Raw genomic sequence first — 20,914 nt, forward strand, 5'->3', positions numbered from 1 at the left:
GTAGTCGTGGCACAAATGAAACTGTGGCCTATATGTAAATAAGTGGGTGTGGCTATGCACCACATTTGTTTATTCACACCGATATTTGAATTTTGTAGGTTTTTCACATATTATGCAACCTTCTGTTTTTCTTTTCCCTCCAGAAGGAATGTTATGACCAACCTAGATAGCATATTTAAAAGCAGAGACATTACTTTGCTAACAAAGGTCCGTCTAGTCAAGGCTATGGTTTTTCCAGTGGTCACATATGGATGTGAGAGTTGGATGGTGAGGAAAGCTGAGCACCGAAGAATGGATGCTTTTGAACTATGGTGTTGGAGAAGACTCTTGAGAGTCCCTTGGACTGCAAGAAGATCCAACCAGTCCATCCTAAAGGAGATCAGTCCTGATTGTTCACTGGAAGGACTGATGTTGAAGCTGAAACTCCAATACTTTGGCCACCTCATGGGAAGAGTTGACTCATTGGAAAAGGCCCTGATGCTGGGAAGGATTGGGAGCAGGAGGAGAAGGGGATGACAGAGGATGAGATGGTTGGATGGCATCACTGACTCGATGGACATGGGTTTGGGTAAACTCCGAGAGTTGGTGATGGACAGGGAGGCCTGGCGTGCTGCGATTCATGGGGTCACAAAGAGTCGGACACGACTGAGCGACTGAACTGAACTGACGGAAAACACTGTACAAACCATCTGATGGGCTGGATACAGCCTATTCTGCCTACCCTAAGTCTAGAGTTTTAAACATATTGACTGGGCCTAAGTACATATCACTTCTTTCCTGTTCCTTAGCCAATCACAAAAACAGCAGGAGATGAGGGGTGGGGCAAGATGTGTGCAGTGGGAGGTGGAAAGGGGACAGACCAGGGTTTCTCAGATACAGGAATCTAGTCTCCAGATAGCAATCCAGAGCTTCTATTGGCAAAGAATCCAAGATAGAAATATAGAGAGAGTGGGGGGCTCCATGGCAAGATGAGAGTTTTCTCTTTGACCAGCAAAAGGAAAACCAGGACAAAATAATTAAGTACAGATTCTGATCTCCAGTCCACTCTGGGAATGATGACATGTGGAGATGGCCCCACATAAGGTCAAGGAAGTTTCCCTCCAAGGGGATTCCACCCCACCCGCATTTTATGAAAGACCTGTGGCCAGGAAGAGCTGGGTGGAATTCAGTGTGCAAATCCATGCACCCTGCAAAAAAGGCAGAGTCACGACTCGCTAGTGAATCTTTACCCCACAGACTGGTCCCTTTGGGAAGCCAGTGTGTGTGGGCGTTTGCTGAAAGTGAGGCAGAGACAGAAGCAACTGGCAGTTGGGTGCTGGGCACCTGCATGCAGCTGTGGTGGGACGTGTGCACACGATCTGTGTCGCATGGATTCTGCAGAGTGAGCCAATGGTGGGTCTGGCAACTATGATATAAATGCACACACCCCTTTTCCTTCCTTGCAGAAGATGAATGAACGTGACCTCCTCCCAGTGCTTCAGTGAATGAGGATGGAGGTCAGCAGGGAAAGCAACGGTTTGGTTCTTTCTATGAAAGCTGGCTTCTAAACAATTCAGGGCAGTGAAGCCGGAGGAAGGTAACAGGGAGGGGCTGGACTGGTTACAGCAGAGACTGAGGAAGTAGGGAGCCAAGTAAAGACCTGGGGAAAGAGGGAGAAAGTGAGAGCAGGTGACGTGGGACCCAGTTCTGCAGGCAGAGGAGCTGCAAAGGCACAGGGGGCTTCTCCCTGGTCTCTCAGGCCCTGTCTTTAATCTCAAGCTGGTGCTCATGAACAAATGGAAAATTCAGCCTGTGGAGATGCTGCTGGGCCCTGCCAAAGGCTCTGGGTGGCGTGTTAGTTTAATTCTGGAAACAGCGGCCAGAGGTTCTGGTGAGCATTTTGGCCTTAGGCAGCTGACCCTGACTGCTCCTCCCCTTCCCCATTTCCTTCCCCTGCACAGAGGTCCCTGATAAAGATGGGTCTGGGGACCCAAGAAGTCTGATTGGGCTAAAGAGATGCAAGACTCTCAGGAGGCTCGAGCGGAGGTCTGGGACACGTCTTCTGGGGGACCTGCCTGGTCAGGGAGGCAGCCACTGACAAGAGCTGCCTGCAGCAACATCAGAGCAGCTGGGGCTTGTGCAAACATGTGTAAATGGCTCTAGGACACACAAATGATGGCCTGAGGGCCACAGCGACAAATGCCCCCAGAAGAGGAACATTCAGGAACCGCCCACGTGCGGGCCTGGAGTCTCTGGTCCCAGGTGGCTGGGAGCACTAGGAAGGCGATCAGGAAGGCCTCTGGGGAGGCATAGGGCTCCCTCTCGGCCTGGGTCTGGGGAAGCATGACTGGTCTCATCATTTTCCCCAGTTTGGAAGCAGGCTTGGCCCCCAGGGCATGAACCCGTCTGGGGGCCACTCAGAGTGGGAAAGATCCCCGTTTCTCTGGTTGGATGTTGAGTCTGAGCCTAAGTTGGGTTTTTGAGTCTGAGCCTAGGTTGAGGTCTCCTCTCTGGGAGGGAGATGTCTGGATGAGGTGGCAATCCGAAGAAACCAAGCCTGGGCAGTGCCCAGGAAGTACGGCAGGACTGTGGGCCGACCCCGGGCCTCCTGCCTAGTGCCCAGCTGTCCTGCTAGTGCCCTGCTGGGGGACAGAGATCCCCCTGATGCCAGGTCAGGTGAGTGGGATGCAGGGTTTGGGGAATGAAAGACATTCCCTCATAAGGTAAGGAACATAAGATAGAGGCTCTCCATTATCGCTCTGTACCTAACTTGCTCCCAGAGACCTCCACGTAGAACACTGGACCCTAGTGTGGTCAGAAAAAGCAGCTGGTCCAGGTGGGGAGGGGGCAAGAGATAGGAGGTGGGGGCACCGAGCTTGCAGAGACATCGGATGGGGAAGCCATTCTGGGGCTCGGCACCGGCTGGAGCTGACGACGCAGAGCCCTGAAGAACAGCCACCCTCCTCGCCTCCCCAAGGACTTCTTAAGGGCAAAGCGGTGGGGGTGGGGGAGGGATCACTGGCAAACAGGATGCCATGCACGCGCCATACAACCCATCACATACACACACGTAACCCAGAGACCCGTATCTGTCATCGTGGTGGACAAACTTAGCTGGTGTGAGTGCCAGAGCAGAGGGAGGGAAAAAGAATGTCCTAGAACTTACCCCTCCCAGAGCCCCGGTTCCCAAGGCTCAGACTTCAGAGGGTGTCATGGATAAAGGTGAGCTGGAAGGAGCCCCCCTGAAGTCATCCTGGCCAGGGAGCCACTGTGCTTTCCAAACGGTGGTGGTAGGGGGCAGCGAGGAAAAAAGGGATGAGGCTGTCACAGAACAGGAGAAGGCGGCAGAAAGGGGGCAGCATATCCCAGAGAGACCCAGAGGGCAGAAGACATGCACTTCGGAACTGAGATGCAAAGGTACCCAAACCCTGATGGGCTTGGGTGGGGCCTCTGAGAACAGACGTTTGCAAAGGAACAGCTGAGTCCCCCGCCCAGATCTCAGCCCTGTGGCCTCCACTAAGCAGGTGCTCAGCTTTGCAGCTCCCCCACCATCATTGCAGAGAGTGCAGCCGAAATCCCTGACAAAGACCCTGAAACAGCTGAGGGTGGGGTGCCCCACTCTGGACCCGGGGCAGCCTGACTCCTGTTGTCAAGAGGAGTTGAGAGCAGATGGCATCGCGCACATAGACACATACGCACACACAGACCGGTCCTGTGAGCCTGCCTGTGTGGGCCCCCTGCCCTCGTCTCCATGGCCCAGGGGCTCCGCATCCAGCCCATAGTTCTCTTGTCTACACCGTCCCCCGGGGCTCACTGATCAACTCCGTGTCCCCCTAGCCGGTCCCGTGAAGTCCTGGCGCGGGGTCCCTGCCCTTTCCCGAGCGAAGGCGCGAGTCTGGGTGCAGGGAAGCCGCCGGGCTCAGTCGTGCAGCGCTCCCAGGCCGGCCAGGGTCGGTAGCCTCTGATGGTGAGCCTCTGGCCTTCTGAACTGGCAGAGGGCAGAGCGGGGGAGGAGAGGTGGCTTGGGAGCTGAGGCAGCTGAGCGCTGTCCCTTTGGTTCAGTGGTCACAGCCTGGAGCGCGGAGAGAAGGGAGAGAGTGGCAAGAGGTCACATGGGTATGACGACATCATCTTCTGTGAATCAGCGCCCTGTCGGAGGGCAGGTGGTCTGAGATGAGTGGTTCCCACGCTCTACAAGAAAAGGCAGTGGTCCTACTGGGAACTGGGCTCGGGGCTGAGCGCTGCACATACCTGATCTCACTTAAACCTGAGGACAGTCCGCAAGAAAGGCACATTGTACCCCTTTTACAGACGTGAAAACTGAGGCTCAGAGAGGTTAGGTGTTTTGCCCAAGGGTGCACAGCCAGCCAGCAGCAGGCTCTCCTCACTGGAGCAAGCAGCCTCTGGACTAGGGAAGGTCACCTGGGTGTGGCTGGGCTGAGGCCACATGGAGCTGCTGAGAATGCTCAGTGGAGGATGGAGCTGCAGGAGGAGGAGGGGAGACCAGACCCACATCACAGACCCCAGCTCTGAGTGGAGGCTCTGCTGACTGCTGCTGAGCCAAGATCTGGGCTGTTGGGGGCAGAATTTATGCCCACTCTCCCTGGATGGTTCTAGAAAGAGACCCAGAAAGTACACAGGCAGTCTTTGCCTAGAAAGCAGTGAAGTGGCGGGATCAAGGTCCAGAGCAAGCTGGGTTCCAGTACTTGCTCTGTTCCTTACTTGCTGTGTGACCTGGGAGTAGGCACTTAACCTCTCAGGCACTCCTCTGGCAGTACCAGATTACCTCTTGATGAAGGGGTGGGGTTCTGAGGATTCAGTGGGATGACGCAGATAGAATGCTTGACACAGCACCTTTCACACATGTGTGTTTAATAAGTGATGCCTAGATGATGGAGATGGTGCTGGTGGTCGAGGTGATGAAAAAAGAACTGGAAGCAGAGACTTGAACAGATGCTCATACACCAAAGTTCACAGCGATGCCATTCACAATAGCCCCAAAGTGCATACAAAGCAAATGTCCAGCAACAGATTAATGGACGAAACAAACTGTGGTATATATGCATAATGGAATATCACTCAGCCATGAAAAAGAATGATGGTCTAATATATGCTACAACAGAGGTCCCCAACCCCTGGGTCACAGACTGGTACTTGTCCATGGCCTGTTAGGAACCACGCCACACAGCAGGAGGTGAGTGGCGGGCGAGCAAGTGAAGCTTCTCTATGTTTACAGCTGCTCCCTCTTGCTTGCATTACCGCCTGAGCTCCCCTTCCTGTCAGGTCAGCGGTGGCATTAGATTCTCACAGGAGCATGAACCCTGCTGTGAACTGGACATGCGAGGGATCTAGGTTGCATGCTTCTTATGAGAATCATCCCGAAACTATCCTCCCTCCTCCACGGCCTGTGGAAACACTGCTCCCATGAAACCAGTCCCTGGTGCCAAAAGGGTGGGGACTGCTGTACTGCAGTGTGGTGAAACATGAAGACATGCGGAGTGGAAGAAGCCAAACACAAAAGGGCAAATAGTGCGTGCGTTGGCTTAAATGGAGTATCTAGAACAGGTATATGCGTAGAGACAGAACACAGATGAAAGATTAGTGGTTATGGAGAGAAAGGATTAACCGTTGTTTTTTGTTCTCCTAAGTCTTTAAAATTTAGTGTAGATTTTACACTCAGAGCACATTTCGATCTAGACTCACCCCATCTCAACTGTTCAAGAGCCCCATATGGTGTGTGGCTGTTATTGGACAACAGAGGTTCGAAGGGGGGGGCGTGGTCCATGGACCAGCAGCATCAGCAACACCTTGGAGTTTGTTGGAGATGCAAGATCTCGGGCGCCACCCCAGACATAACAGAATGAAAATGTGCATTTTAACAAAGCCCCGGGTAATATGAATGCGTATTAAATTTTGAGATGCATTGTTCTGGAACATAGGCTTGCCCCCATACTGCCTTCAACTCACCATGTGTGAGAATTCTAGAAATGCCAGCTCCTCTGGCATTTGAGCCGTGGAAGGGCCCACCCATGATCCCAGGGGCGAGTTTTGAGTTAGCTGCTCACCTCCTTGGAATATGTCGGCTGCAGCTGAGAATCTCTTAGTTGGTCCCCTATGCAGATTACAAAGCCCTAAACAGGGCCCAGATCCTGGGCCTACTTTAGCCAAGCGCTCCCCCAATCCACTGCCGACTCAGATGGCTTCTGGAAAAACCACACCACCAGAGTAACCATCTCAAAGCCAGATGAGTGTGAGTGAGGAGTCTGTAGGGGCTGAGGTTGTGGGGAGAACAAACTCTAAATTATAGAACTGGAGCCTGACCTGTTTCCCCAGTTCTATCACCAACACCCCAGGCAGAAGTGGGTGAGCTGGTGAATGTCTCTGTGGGCCACAGTATCTCCATGTGTAAAAGGAGTTAGAACAAATCTGGAAAGGCATTAATGTGCTGATTCTAAGTAACTGCTGATGAGTATCACTGAGTGATGGCAAATGTGCGGTGAGAGATTAGTCATGCCTGCCATCGGTACAGGAATAGGGCAGAGACAACTCATACACGTTTATCATCCATGAAACAGGTACTCCCCAGGACTTCTGTACTTTGAAGAACAGCTGACATGTAGGGCTTGGTGGGTTCAGGGTATCACTTCACCATGAGACGCTCAGATTCACTGGGGTGTCAACCTTCATCAGGAAGAGATGGGCAATGTGAAAGCCATGGTAGTCACTGGGATCTGTGCCCTGTGTGGACACCTCTAGGACCCAGATTCCAGAGGAGACTCCCCTGAACAGAAACACAGTGGGGAAAGGTGGTGTGTGGGGAGGGATGTGGGTACACAGAAAGCAGATGGTTGGCAGAGGAGCTGAGGGTGGGGGAGCAAAAAGGTGACAAAAGCCACAGGAGAGAGGACAGTGGGAAGAGATGCTAAGGGGGAACACTTACTCTGCAGACTTCCAGAAATGTCCAGGGTGAGACAGGCGGCGGTTTCGCTTTGGCAGTTTCTCCAGCATGTCCATGAGCTTGGTGAAGGTAGGTCTCTCTTCTTGTTCAAAGGCCCAGCAGAAGAGAAGAATGTCCTAAAAGAAACCAACGTGGTGATTTAACGTAAATAGTAACTGCTGATTACTCCTTGGCATCTCATTGGATCTGTCTACCCATTTGTTCCACTTTCAGATTCCACTATCATCCATCCCTCCATCCATCATGCATTCACCTATTGTGCATTTATCCATTTATCCATCTCAATTCATGTATTTACATTTCATCTATCATCCAGCCATGCATTATTTATCCATGTATCATCCATCCTTTTACTTATCCACTTTTTGAGCCTATACAGCAAACTAGGTAAATCCTATTATAGAAGATATGGGATACACTGAAATTAATAGTGCTCCCCAAGGAGTCTCTTGGCAGTTTTCTCAAAAGGGAGGAGGAAGATCCTGAGGCTTCTATCCACATCTAATACTATAAGTGCCCCTGAAAATCTCAGAGGGGGAAAATTACTCTACCAGTGATCGCCTCACCTGAGAAAGGAAATCTAGAGACAGGTAATCCTTAAAAAACACACCAGATAATTACACGTTCCCTGATTCAGCTATTTTCTGATCAACAGAGAATTCTTCCTGATGTGTTTGGAGGTTGATTATTAATTTATACTCGGGCGTCTATGTTTTTGTGTATCTTGTTCTGAGTTGGATGATGCCTTAAACTTTTTATGTAGATTTAAATAAAATTAGAATAATTGATACTGGTGATAGTTTAATGTATATCCTTAAAAAATAACAGAAAAAGAGGGATTCATTGGTTCTACTAGACTCAGCAATCCCTTGCTAGGAAAAATCTGGCCAAGTGTACTGCACCCTGATGGTAGGAATCTGAATTTCAGGCATAGTTTGAAAGCTTTGCCTTCGAAGCTCCAAATCATTATCTGACAAGGCTATGGGCAGGCGTTTTCATCACCCTCCAGGGAAGCATTTCAACCTTAACATGTGGGAAAAGGAGTGCCTAGAACTGTGTCTACTTCTCCCTTCGTCTCCCAGACCTGGCACCATCCTGGGACTTACCGAGATTTCTTTTCCCATGCCGATCTGGCTGAGGTTGGGTTTCATGCCTGTGCCCATTTGCCAGATTATTGCCTCTGCTGGTTGGGTCTTGAAAGGCCACTCCCTGGCATGGAGTTCATACCAGATAGTCCTGTGGGCAGACATTGTTAAGAGGATGCTGGTGTGATATGTCACCTGCAACTCTGTGTCCCCTCATCAACACACACACACCCAGTCAGCCTGCCGGCTAATCACACTGGCTTCTGAGTTTCTGCCACACAGGATTGCTGTTTTGCTATCTAAGATGTACTTTAAGCTTTCATGATGTCTTAGAAGTCATGCTTATCCCAGGATATCTTCTCTGGTGCCTGAATTAAAATGAATCAAAAGCTAGAAACTGCACAGTTTAATATAATGTGGCTAGGATCTCTGGCCCAATGTTTGTAATTTTAGAAAACTATTCTAAGGAGAAAATGAGGGATATCAACAAAAATTCATTTATAAGGATCTTCTGTACACCATTATACAGGACACTGAAAAAAATAGCAATAACAAAACTGTTCAACAAGAATTGGTTATAGGAATGATGGTAAATCATAAAATGAAGTGGAATACTTTATTATTATTGTTAGAAATTTCAAAGAAATTTCGCTGACATAAAAATGCTCAATATATAAATTTAAGTGAAAAAAAGCAGGACACAAAGCTGTATATTAGATATGTCACACTTTTAAAAACCATTATATACATATTGATATATGTGTATAATAATGTATAATAATAATACATAATTGATGTATGTATACCCATATGTATATGGATGTAAAGAGAATTAATTACAACACAGCAAAATGTTAGCAAACTGTCTTTTCTCTGTGATAGAAAGGACATATTTTTTCTATTATATTTGTGTTTTCTAAGAAGGAACCATCCTGTGAAATAATGGAAAGAAAAAATAAAGATCTGAAGATCAGACTGCCTTGAAGTGTTCAAGTCCTGATTCTGTTCTATGCTAGGATTATGTCACTGGGTGGGTTGCCTCCCTTCTGAATCCAGGTTTCCTTACCTGCCAAATGAGAATGATGATAAAATTGCAGTGGAAGAATGTTTATCTGAGAGGCTGAATGTCAGAACAATTCAATGCTGGGATTATTCTAGAGGGATTGACTATGTTATCATCTCTGTTTCATACATCATGATATGGTAATGACTGGAGAAACCACTGCTTGCTTCAGTGAGCAGCACATATGGGATGGATGGGGAGATGGGCTGGGTGGTGCTGAAGGGATGCTGGGAGAGGTGTGGGCAGCAGTGAGGACCATGGTGGATGCCGCAGGGGTGTTCAGAGGATGCTAGGTGATCACTGAGTTGGACCATGGGTATAGGTCTCAACTCACTGAGATTACCCAACTCAGGGAATATCTGAAACAATGCTAGGAAATGATCTTTTCTATGCTGCTGCTAAGTCGCTTCAGTCGTGTCCAACTCTGTGCGACCCCATAGACGGCAGCCCACCAGGCTCCGCCGTCCCTAGGATTCTCCAGGCAAGAATACTGGAGTGGGTTGCCATTTCCTTCTCCAGTGCATGAAAGGGAAAAGTGAAAGTGAAGTCGCTCAGTCGTGTCTGACTCTTAGCGACCCCATGGACTGTAACCTACCAGGCTCCTCCGTCCATGGGATTTTCCAGGCAAGAGTACTGGAATGGGGTGCCAGTGCCTTCTCCATCTTTTCTCTAACCTAAGATAATTTATGTAAATTTGCTTTAAAGAATATGGAGCACTCAGTTATCCTTTTTAATGATGAAAAGTGAAAATCGTGTCTGACTCTTTGCAGCCCCATGGGCTATACAGTCCATGGAATTCCCCAGGCCAGAATACTGGAGTCTGTAGCCTTTCCCTTCTCCAGGGGATCTTCCCAACTCAGGGATCGAACCCAGGTCCCCCACATTGCAGGCAGATTCTTTACCAGCTGAGCCACAAGGGAAGCCCAAGGTACTGGAGTAGGTAGCCTATCCCTTTCTCCAGGGGATCTTCCTGACCCAGGAATCGAACTGGGGTCTCCTTCATTGCAGGCAGATTCTTTGCTAACCCAGCTAATAGAGGACTGTATCAAACCAGCTATTTCTAGGAGCCCACCTCTCAGCATCCTCTCTCCTCTGCTAACCTCATCCGTCTGGGGCAGGAAGGGGTGGTGATGCTCAGGTGTTGGGCTGTTGAGTCAGATGGCCAGGAAGTTCTCAAGTTAAGGTGCTAGATGGTTCTAGTCATCATCGTCATAAACAATAACACTTACTGAGTTTTCACTCTGTGCCGGACACTAAGCCCTTTGTATTTATTATGATTATGGAGGAGGTGTATTAAGCAAGCCTTTTTATTCTCATGCTTTGATATCTGGGGTCTTGCTGACCATGGAGGGCCTGCCCCTCTCAGGGCCAGCCAATTTCTAGAGATAGTAAAGGGCTGATCTGTAAGCGGTGATTTTCATATATAAACTAACCAATCCAAAGCTCTGTCCCCCATCTCCTCTAACAGGCTCTCACGTTCAGGTCTGGTATTACCCTGTCCTACTCAAGACAGCTCCCAGACCCTGTGCCCACTGAAGTTAGTCAAACCAGCCAATCTTAAATCTGCTTACCCTGCCTCATCCATTCCTTCCTGGGGAAACCACAATGATGGCTCTTGCCTATAGTCTCTTCCTGCTCCTTCTGCCTCTTGATTGACCCTGGTGCCTCCCCATGAGCCCCTGCATGGGACAATGTGCCCCCTCCTTTTGGGATCTGTGAATAACAAACTATCCAATGGTAAGTTGTTTCCTGATCTACTGGCCTCATCATACTGGAAGAAGGTTAAAAACCTACATTTGAAAACAAGAAGTGCTATTATCAGCCCCATTTCACAGCTGGGGAAACTGAGGCTCAGGAGGGTTATGTATCTTACCCAGGGTCACATAGCTTATGAGAGAGGTCACAGCCAGAGTTGAGACCATCTGACCACAGAATCATACCACTAGCCATCCTGCTCTACTGGGAAAGCTACACACCGTCCTATTCGCGAGCCCTTTGTAACTGGGACAGTGCACTACTTGGGATGGTTGGGGCTGGTGACAGAGGCACAGAGTGTAGGCACTGCTCATGTGAACTGGGGAAGGGAGACTGTTGGAAGCCTGGCTCTGTGCTGGGTGCCTTACAGATGTGTTCTCATTCAGTCCTTAGAAATTCACAGTGGCGTTATTAACATTGATTTGTGGCTGAGGGAAGTAGGGCTTTGAGTGGTGAAATGACTCTCAAGCCAATTGGGGGCTCTGTGGTTAAAAGCTCCAACTGTGGAGTCAGGATGACCCAAGTTTGATTCCCAGCTCCGTGGTTAATTACTGTAAGGCAAGTCACTGAGCCACTCGGAACCTCAGTTTCCTCATCTGTCAATTAGGAACAATGGTACCTACTTCAAAGTTGTACTTCTGAAGATGCCCTGAGACAGTGCCCATGACAAGCTTAACACGGTGCTCAACACACTTTATAAAATCCATTTTTGTTCCAAGTCATGCCCTAGCATGAGGTTCCCAAGCAACAAGATGCACCTAATTGGCAGGAAACCAAGAGCACCAGGTCCCTCGGAATTCAGCAGTGTCAGGAATAAAGGTCTCATTAAAACTTCCTTTCAAACCTAACTTTCAAGAGAAACTTGCTTTAAGGAGGAAAAAAATTGCTCAAGATTAAACTCCAGTGGAAAACCAATTACTTACTTTGGTACATTTTGTTAATTACATTCTTTTTTTTTCCTTTGCTAAATTGATACTAAAATATACCAACTTAATTACTGCAATTTGGTTTCAGATAACAATATTTAACTAGATAAAGATCTGGGCATAAACTAGCCAGAACAAGTGACAGCTTCTAAAGGGGTCCAAGTGACAGATGGCGAGAATCCTGATGTGCCAGCCAACACCGCCCCCACCCTGATTTATGGAGAGGATGCACTGGGGGTACTTCTCCATGAAAGATGGTCTCTGTACCAGCTTATGGTGTTGCTAAAATCTAACTTCACACATCTGCGAGCCTCCAGCTTTCCCAGACAGCTTCCCCAGCGTCATCTCTGCCAGTCCTTGCAACCGCCCTCCACAGTCAAGGTAAGATGAGGCTCCTGGTGGATCTTTTCAGAGTGCTGGGATCTGCATCTTAGGACTGTGCCCTGGAGCCTCTCTGCTTCCTCTATACTTTCAAAGACAACTCATTTTCTCCCATGGTTGCAGTTACTCTGTCTTTACTGATGAGTCCTATGCTCTTCGTCTCCAGACTTCAAATATGTAGATTCAGCTGCTTTCTGGTCGCTTCCATCGGCTGACTCCAAGGTGGCTCAAACTCACTGTGTCCAGATCTGCTCTCTTTGCTTTCCTGGTACACCCTGCCCCCCATCCACACCCCCCAGGCAGGGTCTCTACTTTGGCAAAGGACACTACTCTCTACCCAGTTGTTTCAGGAAGATATTTGCACCACCCACATTTAAACCAATAGTCAAGCCCTATCCCTTCCAATCCCCAAATTCTGCTTCTTATGTCCAATCCCAGCTTTCACTTCCCTGGCACTGATTCAGTGGAGAACTTCAGAGTCTCCCCCTGCATTGGTCACCTGGCCCCATTTGTCCTCCTCCTTTCTGTTTTTTGACACAGTAGAGATTATTCTAAAACTCAACGTGCGATTATGTCATTCTCCTGCTTAATAACCATCAGTGGCTCCCTAGTGCCCTGAAGATGAAAACTTCTTAACTCAGCCTCTAAGTCCCTGCAGAGTGTCTCCTATCCTCTCTAGTCTTTCACTGCACCACCTTAGTCTCATTTTTTTCCTGATTCTCCATCCATCGGCTCTCTTTCCTCCCCCTGCCCTGCTCCCCAATGTGTTCCTCCATGGTGGACAATTTGTTCCTTGTCACCCTTGTTCCTTTTCATGTGTTCCTTCTATCTGAAACACTTCACCTTACCCTCACCTGGACTACTTATACTCAATCTTTAACACAGGCTCAGGAATCCCCTCCTCTAGGAAGCCCTCTCTGATCTCCCAGGCTGGATTTAGTTCCTCCTTTCTTCCCACAGTCCTGTGCTTATCCTCAGCATAGCATTTATCATGGAATTTTGTTAAAGAAAAAAAAAACAAACCTGTTTCCTTGTCTGTCTTCCACTAGACAAGAGAGAATAGGGAACCTATGGTGGTTTTGAAATGTCCACAAATTGATACTCCTTTTTATAAAAAAAGCAGAGCTTAATTCTCCTCTCCTTGATTTACTGACTTGCTTTTAAGAAACAGAGTATGGTAGAAGTGACTATATATAATTTCTATGACCAGGTCATAAAGGCAGTACAGCTTCTTGACGTTGTCTTGTGAGGTCACTCAAGCAGTCTGTGGAAAGGCTTGTGTGGTGAGGACCTGAGGCCTCCTGCCAACAGCCATGTGAGTGGTCACCTTGGTAACAGATCCTCAGCTGTCAAACCATCAGATGAGACTGCAGCCCTGCCCAACATCTTGACTGCAACCTCATGTGAGATGCTGAGCCAGCTCAGAGCTACTCCCAAACTCCTGGCCACAGAAACTTGAGATCATAAATGTCTTTTTAAGCCACTAAGTTTTTGACAATTCATTAATACTAGGCACCCAGTACAAAGCTACTGCATGAATGAATAAGTCAGGCAATTTGCCACGGTCACATCCATCAGTTAGAAACCAGGCACAGAGGTTTTGCTATGATTTCTCTACTACAGCCTACTCAGACACCGCCCCCTCCCATAATTTCACCCAGAAATCTTCAGACAGACGCCCTGTCCTTCCCAAAAGGGAAGTGCCCCTCTGCCCGGGCTGGGGCTCTGAAGAGCCTGGGTTGGGCCACCTACCCGAGTGCAAAGACGTCCGAGTGTTTGGAGAAGGGGAGCTTGTCCTCCTCTGTGTCGGGAGACAGCTGGCGGATGATCTCTGGGGCCAAGTGGCACAGCCAGCCGTTCTGGATACGCAGCTTGTCATCACGCCTGGAGAAGTGAAGCACAGAGTGAGCCGTGTTTCACAGCCCAGAGAGGACTGGTCTTCCATCACTGACTGCAAGTCCCTGGACCATCTCTGCTGGCTTTCTTGTGTTTCTCCCCTGCCCTGTGCTCCCCCTCAGGCACTGCCTGACCTTGTACTTGAGGCCAAGACCCAGTGCGAGGTACAAGACAGGGTGGTCTGGAGAGAGGCATTCCACACCCAAACCATCATCCTGTCCCTTCGTCACTGAGGCGCCCCTCCTCCATCTTCATCTAACAAATAGAGCTGGTGCTCGTTGTTCATGGCACTTATGTTCTATACAGACCCTTGGCAAACACTGGATTAGTGAATACTGAGAGCAAACCAGTCAATCCTAAAGAAAACCAGTCTGGAATATTCATTGGAAGGACTGATGCTGAAGCTGAAGCTCCAATACTTTGGCCACATGATGTGAAGAGCTGACTCACTAGAAAAGGCCCTGATGCTGGGAAAGATTGAGAGCAGGAGGAGAAGGGGGTGACAGGATGAGATGGTTGGATGGCTTCACTGACTCAATGGACATGAGTTTGAGCAAGCTCTGGGAGTTGGTGATTGACAGGGAAGCCTGCCGTGCTGCAGTCCATGAGGTCACAAAGAGTTGGACATGACTGAGAGACTGAACTGACTAAGTTACCGCTCCTGGAGGAGATATACAATATATACACTTGCATGCATGTGTCTCATATACATTAATCTTAAATCCTAAAAACAACTCACTCATCCTAGTCTAGTTTATTCTGCACAAGAGAAAATGGGCCTCAGAAGTAGTAAGTGACTTGCTCTGCGGCTGCCCTTCTACCAGGGAGGCAGAATTGCAAAACCTATCCAACTGGCCCCAGAGCTGGAGCTTCTTGCCCTGCACTGCACCACCCACTCCCGTGTCCATCCCCTGGTCACCTCCAAGTGAGAGCTGAAACAAGACTGCATAGCATCCTCTCCTTGGACCTCAGTTGGGAACATGTGTATTGGTTGACCTATAGAAGACATCCTCTGCCAGAAAACAGGACTCAAATCCATTCATTAAAAAAACCCAAAAACCATGAGTTTGGAGGGTCCAGTGAGTGCTTGCTTCTAGAATCAGGGACACCTGCAGAGGTTTAAGGACCCATCTGTTGCTTACTAGCTGTGTGTCCTTGAACAGACCTGAGTCTCCACTTTCCCATCTGTGAAATGAACACATGAACTTGGACTCCAGATGACTGGTGCAAGAATGAAAAGGAGAAGGGTTGGGTCAGCTGCCAGGGCTACACGATTCCTGGACATCATTATTCCCTGTGGAATAATGCACCTTGAGGACTCAGAAATGGAATGGAGGTTAGAGTCCAAAGTAAGAATGTCATCCAAGAGAGAGGGGCCGTGTCCTGGGCCACCCGCCCTTCTCCTGGCATGACCAGGCTGTGTGGGGTGGTGTGGGGTGGGATGCTGCAGCCAGGAGGACAAACCTGTCAGTTCCTATCTCACTCAACAGCTCCTTCTGCCTCCTCCTGACTTGCTGAGGCAGTGGAGCTTTGGAACTGTAAGGCTTGGTCACTCGATAACCATCATCCTGGAGTGGATGTAGGCACATGCCTGGCAGGGGGCCGGGAGCCAGGCCTCACACAGACACCCTGGGATGTCCTGTTCCCCTAGTGATGGGCCCATCAGTGACTAACCCAAATTGTCTTCATTATGGGTATCACTATAGGCAGCTGGCGTGATAGCACTGGCATCTTAAATGACACCTTTTCTGAATGATGGCAGAACAGCTGTAGACAAGGCAATGCTGGGGAAGGGCTCAGGGAAGCCCTGGTGTCTGTCTGGATGTCCAGAATGTGCTCACTTTTACTGCGACCCCCACTCCTGCTCCAGGCCGGCTGATTTCCCCTTTCTGGGCACAGAGCACTGTAGATGCCCTAAGGTCTAATTGAGGGAAGGGCAGGAAGGCAAGTAACTCCTGCTGTGTGCCTACAGTATGCCAGGAGTTCCAGCCCATTTAATTCTCAGGCACCCACAATCGACTGGGTATCACCGCTGTTCTATGGATGAGGAAATAGCCTCAAAATGTTTAAGTGTGTGGGTGTGCTCAGCTGCTAAATCGTATCCAACTCTTGGCGACCCCATAGGCTGTAGCCCTCCAGGCAAGTTTGCCGATGGGATTCTTGCCATTTCCTTCTCCAGGGCATCTTCCCAACCTAGGGATCAAAGCTATGTCTCTGGCACTGGCAGGCAAATTCTTTACCACTGAACCACCAGGGAAGCCCCCAAAGTTTAAGTGACCCTTCCAAAGCCACAGAGATAAAAAGTGAAAGAGCTAAGATCTGTTTGATTGCTAGTCTTTAAAACTCCAGTGACTAGACTCCTAACCACAATTCTACAAGAATTCCACGGCACCATTTGGGAGCAAAGTTCTGAATTCAGCCCTAATTTCCCAGCAACAGGGAAAAAAGCACAGGAAGTCACTGATGGCTCCTCTGGGTAGCCAGGCGATGTGGGTCTCTGGTGGGGAGGTGTTACTGAGGGTTCCCTGGCCTCTTGTGACACTAACTGGGTTTGCATTGACAACCAGACTGGGGCACGGTTGGGGGCAGGGTGCTATCTGGGGGACAAGGCCAGAAGCCATCTTGCCCTTGACTTGACTTCTCTTCCTGGATGACATGGGGCCTCCATGAATAAGCTGAAGGTCATTCCATTTCCTTTTGCTTTTTCTTCAGTCTATGGCTTCAGAAAACCATTAATCTAATGGGAAAAAAGCAGAAGCCCTGCCTCGCTTTCCCCTACTTGGGGGAAAAGCCCCTGGCCAGGAGGATGAGTGTGGACCTGCCACCGGGAGGGAAGAATCTGATTTTTTTTTTTAAAGAGCCTTGAACTAGGTTAAAAAAGACACCTGCTGAGCCTCTTTGTGTCTTGACACAAAGTACTTGGGTTCATAGTGACATCACCAACTGCTCTCTCTGCCCTTGGCCTTGGGATGATAGAAACAGCTATTCCCCAACCAGAAAACTGGAACCTCAGTGACTTCCTGGCTTCTTAGGTTCTTCCTTGATGACCCTCTGCATCTATCTATTAATTTCCTGTCTCCTTATTTTCTTATCTTAGGGACTATAAATCATTTTGGAAGATGAATCTCTTTGGGTGAAGAAATATCTGAAAACAAACAAACCTTTAAGCTTCTGATTGTTACTGCATCTCAAAGAACAGCAAGATCAGGTTTCACCAAATTTCAGATGGTCTGACTGAGATTCAAAGCATTATAGAGCATGAACAAAATTCACTGTGCCGGGAGGAGTATTGGGGCTCCTGGGACATACCTCAAAGAGATCAGAGATTCTCCAAATCAGCTGAAACAGGAGTACAAATAGAGAAGCCTGGAGGAGGGTGCAAAGCTGTCTTTCTGGAGAGGCACACCATTTGTTATAGAGGCGTGATTAGAGAAAACATATTGGGTTTAAAGTGTGGGTGTGTGTGCGTGAGCACAACTCTCCAAATTAAAAGTTACAAAGGGCAGACCTTTGGAATTATGGGTTGTGTATTTGCGATCTCAGCTGTTTCTTCACTGGTCACCTCAAGGCAGCTTGCTCCAGGGTGAGTGGTGGCTGAGATTTAATTACTTAACAATAGTCAATGATCCTCCTGGGTGATACTGGGGAGGTATGCAAATTCATACTAATTAGAACAGCTCCACAGTGGCTATTGTTTGTAGTGCTTGATGTGCTCCAGGTGCTGTACTGGACGCTGGCTGTGTGCTATCTTATTCTACCCTCATAAAGACCCTAAGGTAGGCATCATCATACCCATCATTTTTCTTGAAGGAATGTGAAGGCACAGTTAATGAGTGGCCAAGCCACACTAGGCCATGGGTGGGTCTGGCTTTAAATCTCTTGCTCTCAACTACACTCCAGCTGCACTGAAATGAAGGAGTTCATATGAAAACTGAGCAAGGGTGCTTGGGTGAGTCCAACTTCCATCTGCATGTTTGGAGTAAAGAGAGAGTCCTCTGGTGAAATTCAAGGGCAAGGGCTTTGCAGGACTGAAGGAAGCTCTGTGCCCATTCAAAGGCACAATTTCCAAGACAGACCCCATGGGACTCAGCGCCTGACCTGGGCACCAGCATTGCACCATAGGCATAACAGCCTCGCCCCTCAGTTAAACGATCTCAGGTCCAGCATCATGTCTAGGTCACTAAAGCCATTTGGGTGACTTCCCATCCCCTGACAGTCACCTCTGAAGAACCCCTCAGGGCCCTTCCAATCAGCACTCACCTGCCAGCCTGCAGCACCCCGGAAATGCTGAAGAGCCCGAAGTCTGTGATCACCACTTTGCCGTTGTCGTAGAAGACATTCTTGGACTTGAGGTCCTTGTGCAGGATCCCCTTGGCGTGGAGGTAGCCCATGCCCTGCAGGAGACAAGGACACCTGTGTGCTCACTGCAGCCTGGCCTGGATTCATGGTTCACACGCCCTGCCTTTCCACTGAGACCACACACGCTGAACAGCTGCAGACCTGGGGCCCAAACACCCAGGCTTGCAAGTAGGGTGGAGAAGCCATGGCGAGTGGGAACAGGCAGGGTGCCCAAGGCAGAAATCTGCCACCAGCCTCAGATTATAGCAAAATCATCTCCATCTAAGTGCTTCTGCTTCCTGAAGAAGAAGCAAGGGAAGATCTCCCCCGAGGGAAAGGGGCAGGGCCAAATCTGAAAAGAGGCCCCCCAAGAGAAAGGAATCCCTTAGATCTTATTCCACACCACTGCAGAAATTCAGTTGTGTTCCTCAAGAGACGTATTGTGAGGTCGAAAAAGCAAGAGAGTTCCAGAAAAACATCTATTTCTGCTTTATTGACTATGCCAAAGTCTTTGACTGTGTGGATCACAATAAACTGTGGAAAATTCTGAAAGAGATGGGAATACCAGACCCTGACCTGTCTCTTGAGAAACCTGTATGCAGGTCAGGAAGCAACAGTTAGAACTGCACATGGAACAACGGACTGGTTCCAAATAGGAAAAGGAGCACGTCAAGGCTGTATATTGTTATCCTGCTTATTTAACTTATATGCAGAGTACATCATGAGAAACGCTGGGCTGGAAGAAGCACGAGCTGGAATCAAGATTGCCAGGAGAAATATCAATAACCTCAGATATGCAGATGACACCACCCTTATGGCAGAAAGTGAAGAAGAACTAAAGAGCCTCTTGATTAAGGTGAAAGAGGAGAGTGAAAAACTTGGCTTAAAGCTCAACATTCAGAAAACTAAGATCATGGCATCTGGTCCCATCACTTCATGGCAGATAGATGGGGAAACAATGGAAACAGTGTCAGGCTTTATTTTTTTGGGCTCCAAAATCACTGCAGATGGTGATTGCAGCCATGAAATTAAAAGATGCTTACTCTTTGGAAAGAAAGTTATGACTAACCTAGACAGAATATTTAAAAGCAGAGACATTACTTTGCCAACAAAGATCTGTCTAGTCAAGGCTATGGTTTTTCCCGTAGTCATGTATGGATGTGAGAGTTGGATGGTGAAGAAAGCTGAGTGCCGAAGAATTGATGCTTTTGAACTGTGGTGTTGGAGAAGACTCTTGAGAGTCCCTTGGACTGCAAGGAGATCCAACCAGTCCATCCTAGGGGAGATCAGTCCTGGGTGTTCATTGGAAGGACTGATGTTGAAGCTGAAACTCCAATACTTTGGCCACCTGATGCGAAGAGTTGACTCATTGGAAAAGACCATAATGCTGGGAAGGATTGGGGGCAGGAGGAGAAGGGGATGACAGAGGATGAGATGGCTGGATGGCATCACTGACTCAATGGACATGGGTTTGGGTGGACTCTGGGAGTTGGTGATAGACAGGGAGGCCTGGCGTGCTGTGATTCATGGGGTCGCAAAGAGTCAGACACGACTGAGCAACTGAACTGAACTGAATCAAGAACATGGAGATGGGCTTATGGGAGGTCAAGCTCAAGGGTGAAATACCTAGATTTCTATTTTTGCCTTAATGAGCAGTCACAGTTTTATTTCTTTTTTGAAGTTCAGTCCTAACACATCCAATGGAAAATAGAAACCTGAATACAATGGAATCTCAAGGTACCTGCCAGAAAACACAGGATGTTCCCGTTTGTTTTAATCCCAAACAACACTCAACAATTTGATAGTTTCCCAGCTATGGAGAGAGATGGTTTACACTCATGGGAATTCAAGGGTTCAGGGGGTAAGGAATTCTAGTAATGAGAAGAGCCTCCTGGTCCCTGCACACACCCAATTATCCTGACAACAGGACACCAGAAGGAAACCAAACATTGGTTGACCATCTCTAATGGCTGTTTCAGCAAAATTCTTACACACACATGGCCTGGTATCATTAAGGTCAAGTTTAATTTCTTTTAAGACCAAACTGTTGGTCTGAAGCCAGACCACGAGTCTCAGGATGGGGCCAGGTCTTTGTAAGGTTCAGGGAGGAGGCCCCAGACCCTATGGTACCTTCACAATTTCTTGGGCAATCTGCCTCGTTTTGTTGACATCCAAGACGATCTTGGCATCTCTCACCACAGAATAGAGTGTCCGGCCCTTACAGAGGCTGGAAAGCAAAAGGACAAAATTAATGGTTGGCAGTTGTTAAGATAAGGGCCACCCACAACAGCTATTAAAAGTGAGACACAGAGGGAATTCTCGAGTGGTTCAGTGGTTAGGACTTGGCGCTTTTACTGCCGGGGCCCAGGACTGATCCCTGGTTGGGGAACAAAGATCCCGCAAGCTGTGCAGCACATACAAAAAAAGTGACACATAGAGAGTGGGGCGTGTGTGGACACTATTACATCCCTGAGATATTTAGCCTGCTACTGGACTCTGATTCTGGTTCTGGGATGCAGGTCTAGGAGCAAGT

The 20,914-nt window shown here is 48.5% G+C and overlaps 1 protein-coding gene across 3 annotated transcripts in view; it reads right to left on the bottom strand.

Moving 5' to 3' along the window:
- The window catches only part of KSR2 (kinase suppressor of ras 2), a 476,682-nt gene that overhangs the window by 18,941 nt on the left and 436,827 nt on the right, over positions 1–20,914 (bottom strand). Inside the window, exons 15-20 of one of the 3 annotated variants that reach the window (XM_081539724.1) lie at positions 20,512–20,608; positions 18,304–18,437; positions 13,900–14,031; positions 8,044–8,173; positions 6,920–7,053; positions 4,835–6,660 (exon numbers count right to left, since the gene is read on the bottom strand). In XM_081539724.1, the coding sequence (XP_081395850.1) occupies positions 6,645–6,660; positions 6,920–7,053; positions 8,044–8,173; positions 13,900–14,031; positions 18,304–18,437; positions 20,512–20,608 (643 nt within the window). In that variant the 3' untranslated portion in view covers positions 4,835–6,644. Of the gene's footprint in view, positions 1–4,834; positions 6,661–6,915; positions 7,054–8,043; positions 8,174–13,899; positions 14,032–18,303; positions 18,438–20,511; positions 20,609–20,914 lie in introns of those variants that run through there. The other 2 variants (XM_081539723.1, XM_081539722.1) reach the window with 2 other exon arrangements.

Source organism: Giraffa tippelskirchi, chromosome 11 (genome assembly GCF_054371585.1).
Source record: "Giraffa tippelskirchi isolate mGirTip1 chromosome 11, T2T-mGirTip1v1.2.pri, whole genome shotgun sequence".
NCBI lineage: Eukaryota > Metazoa > Chordata > Mammalia > Artiodactyla > Giraffidae > Giraffa > Giraffa tippelskirchi.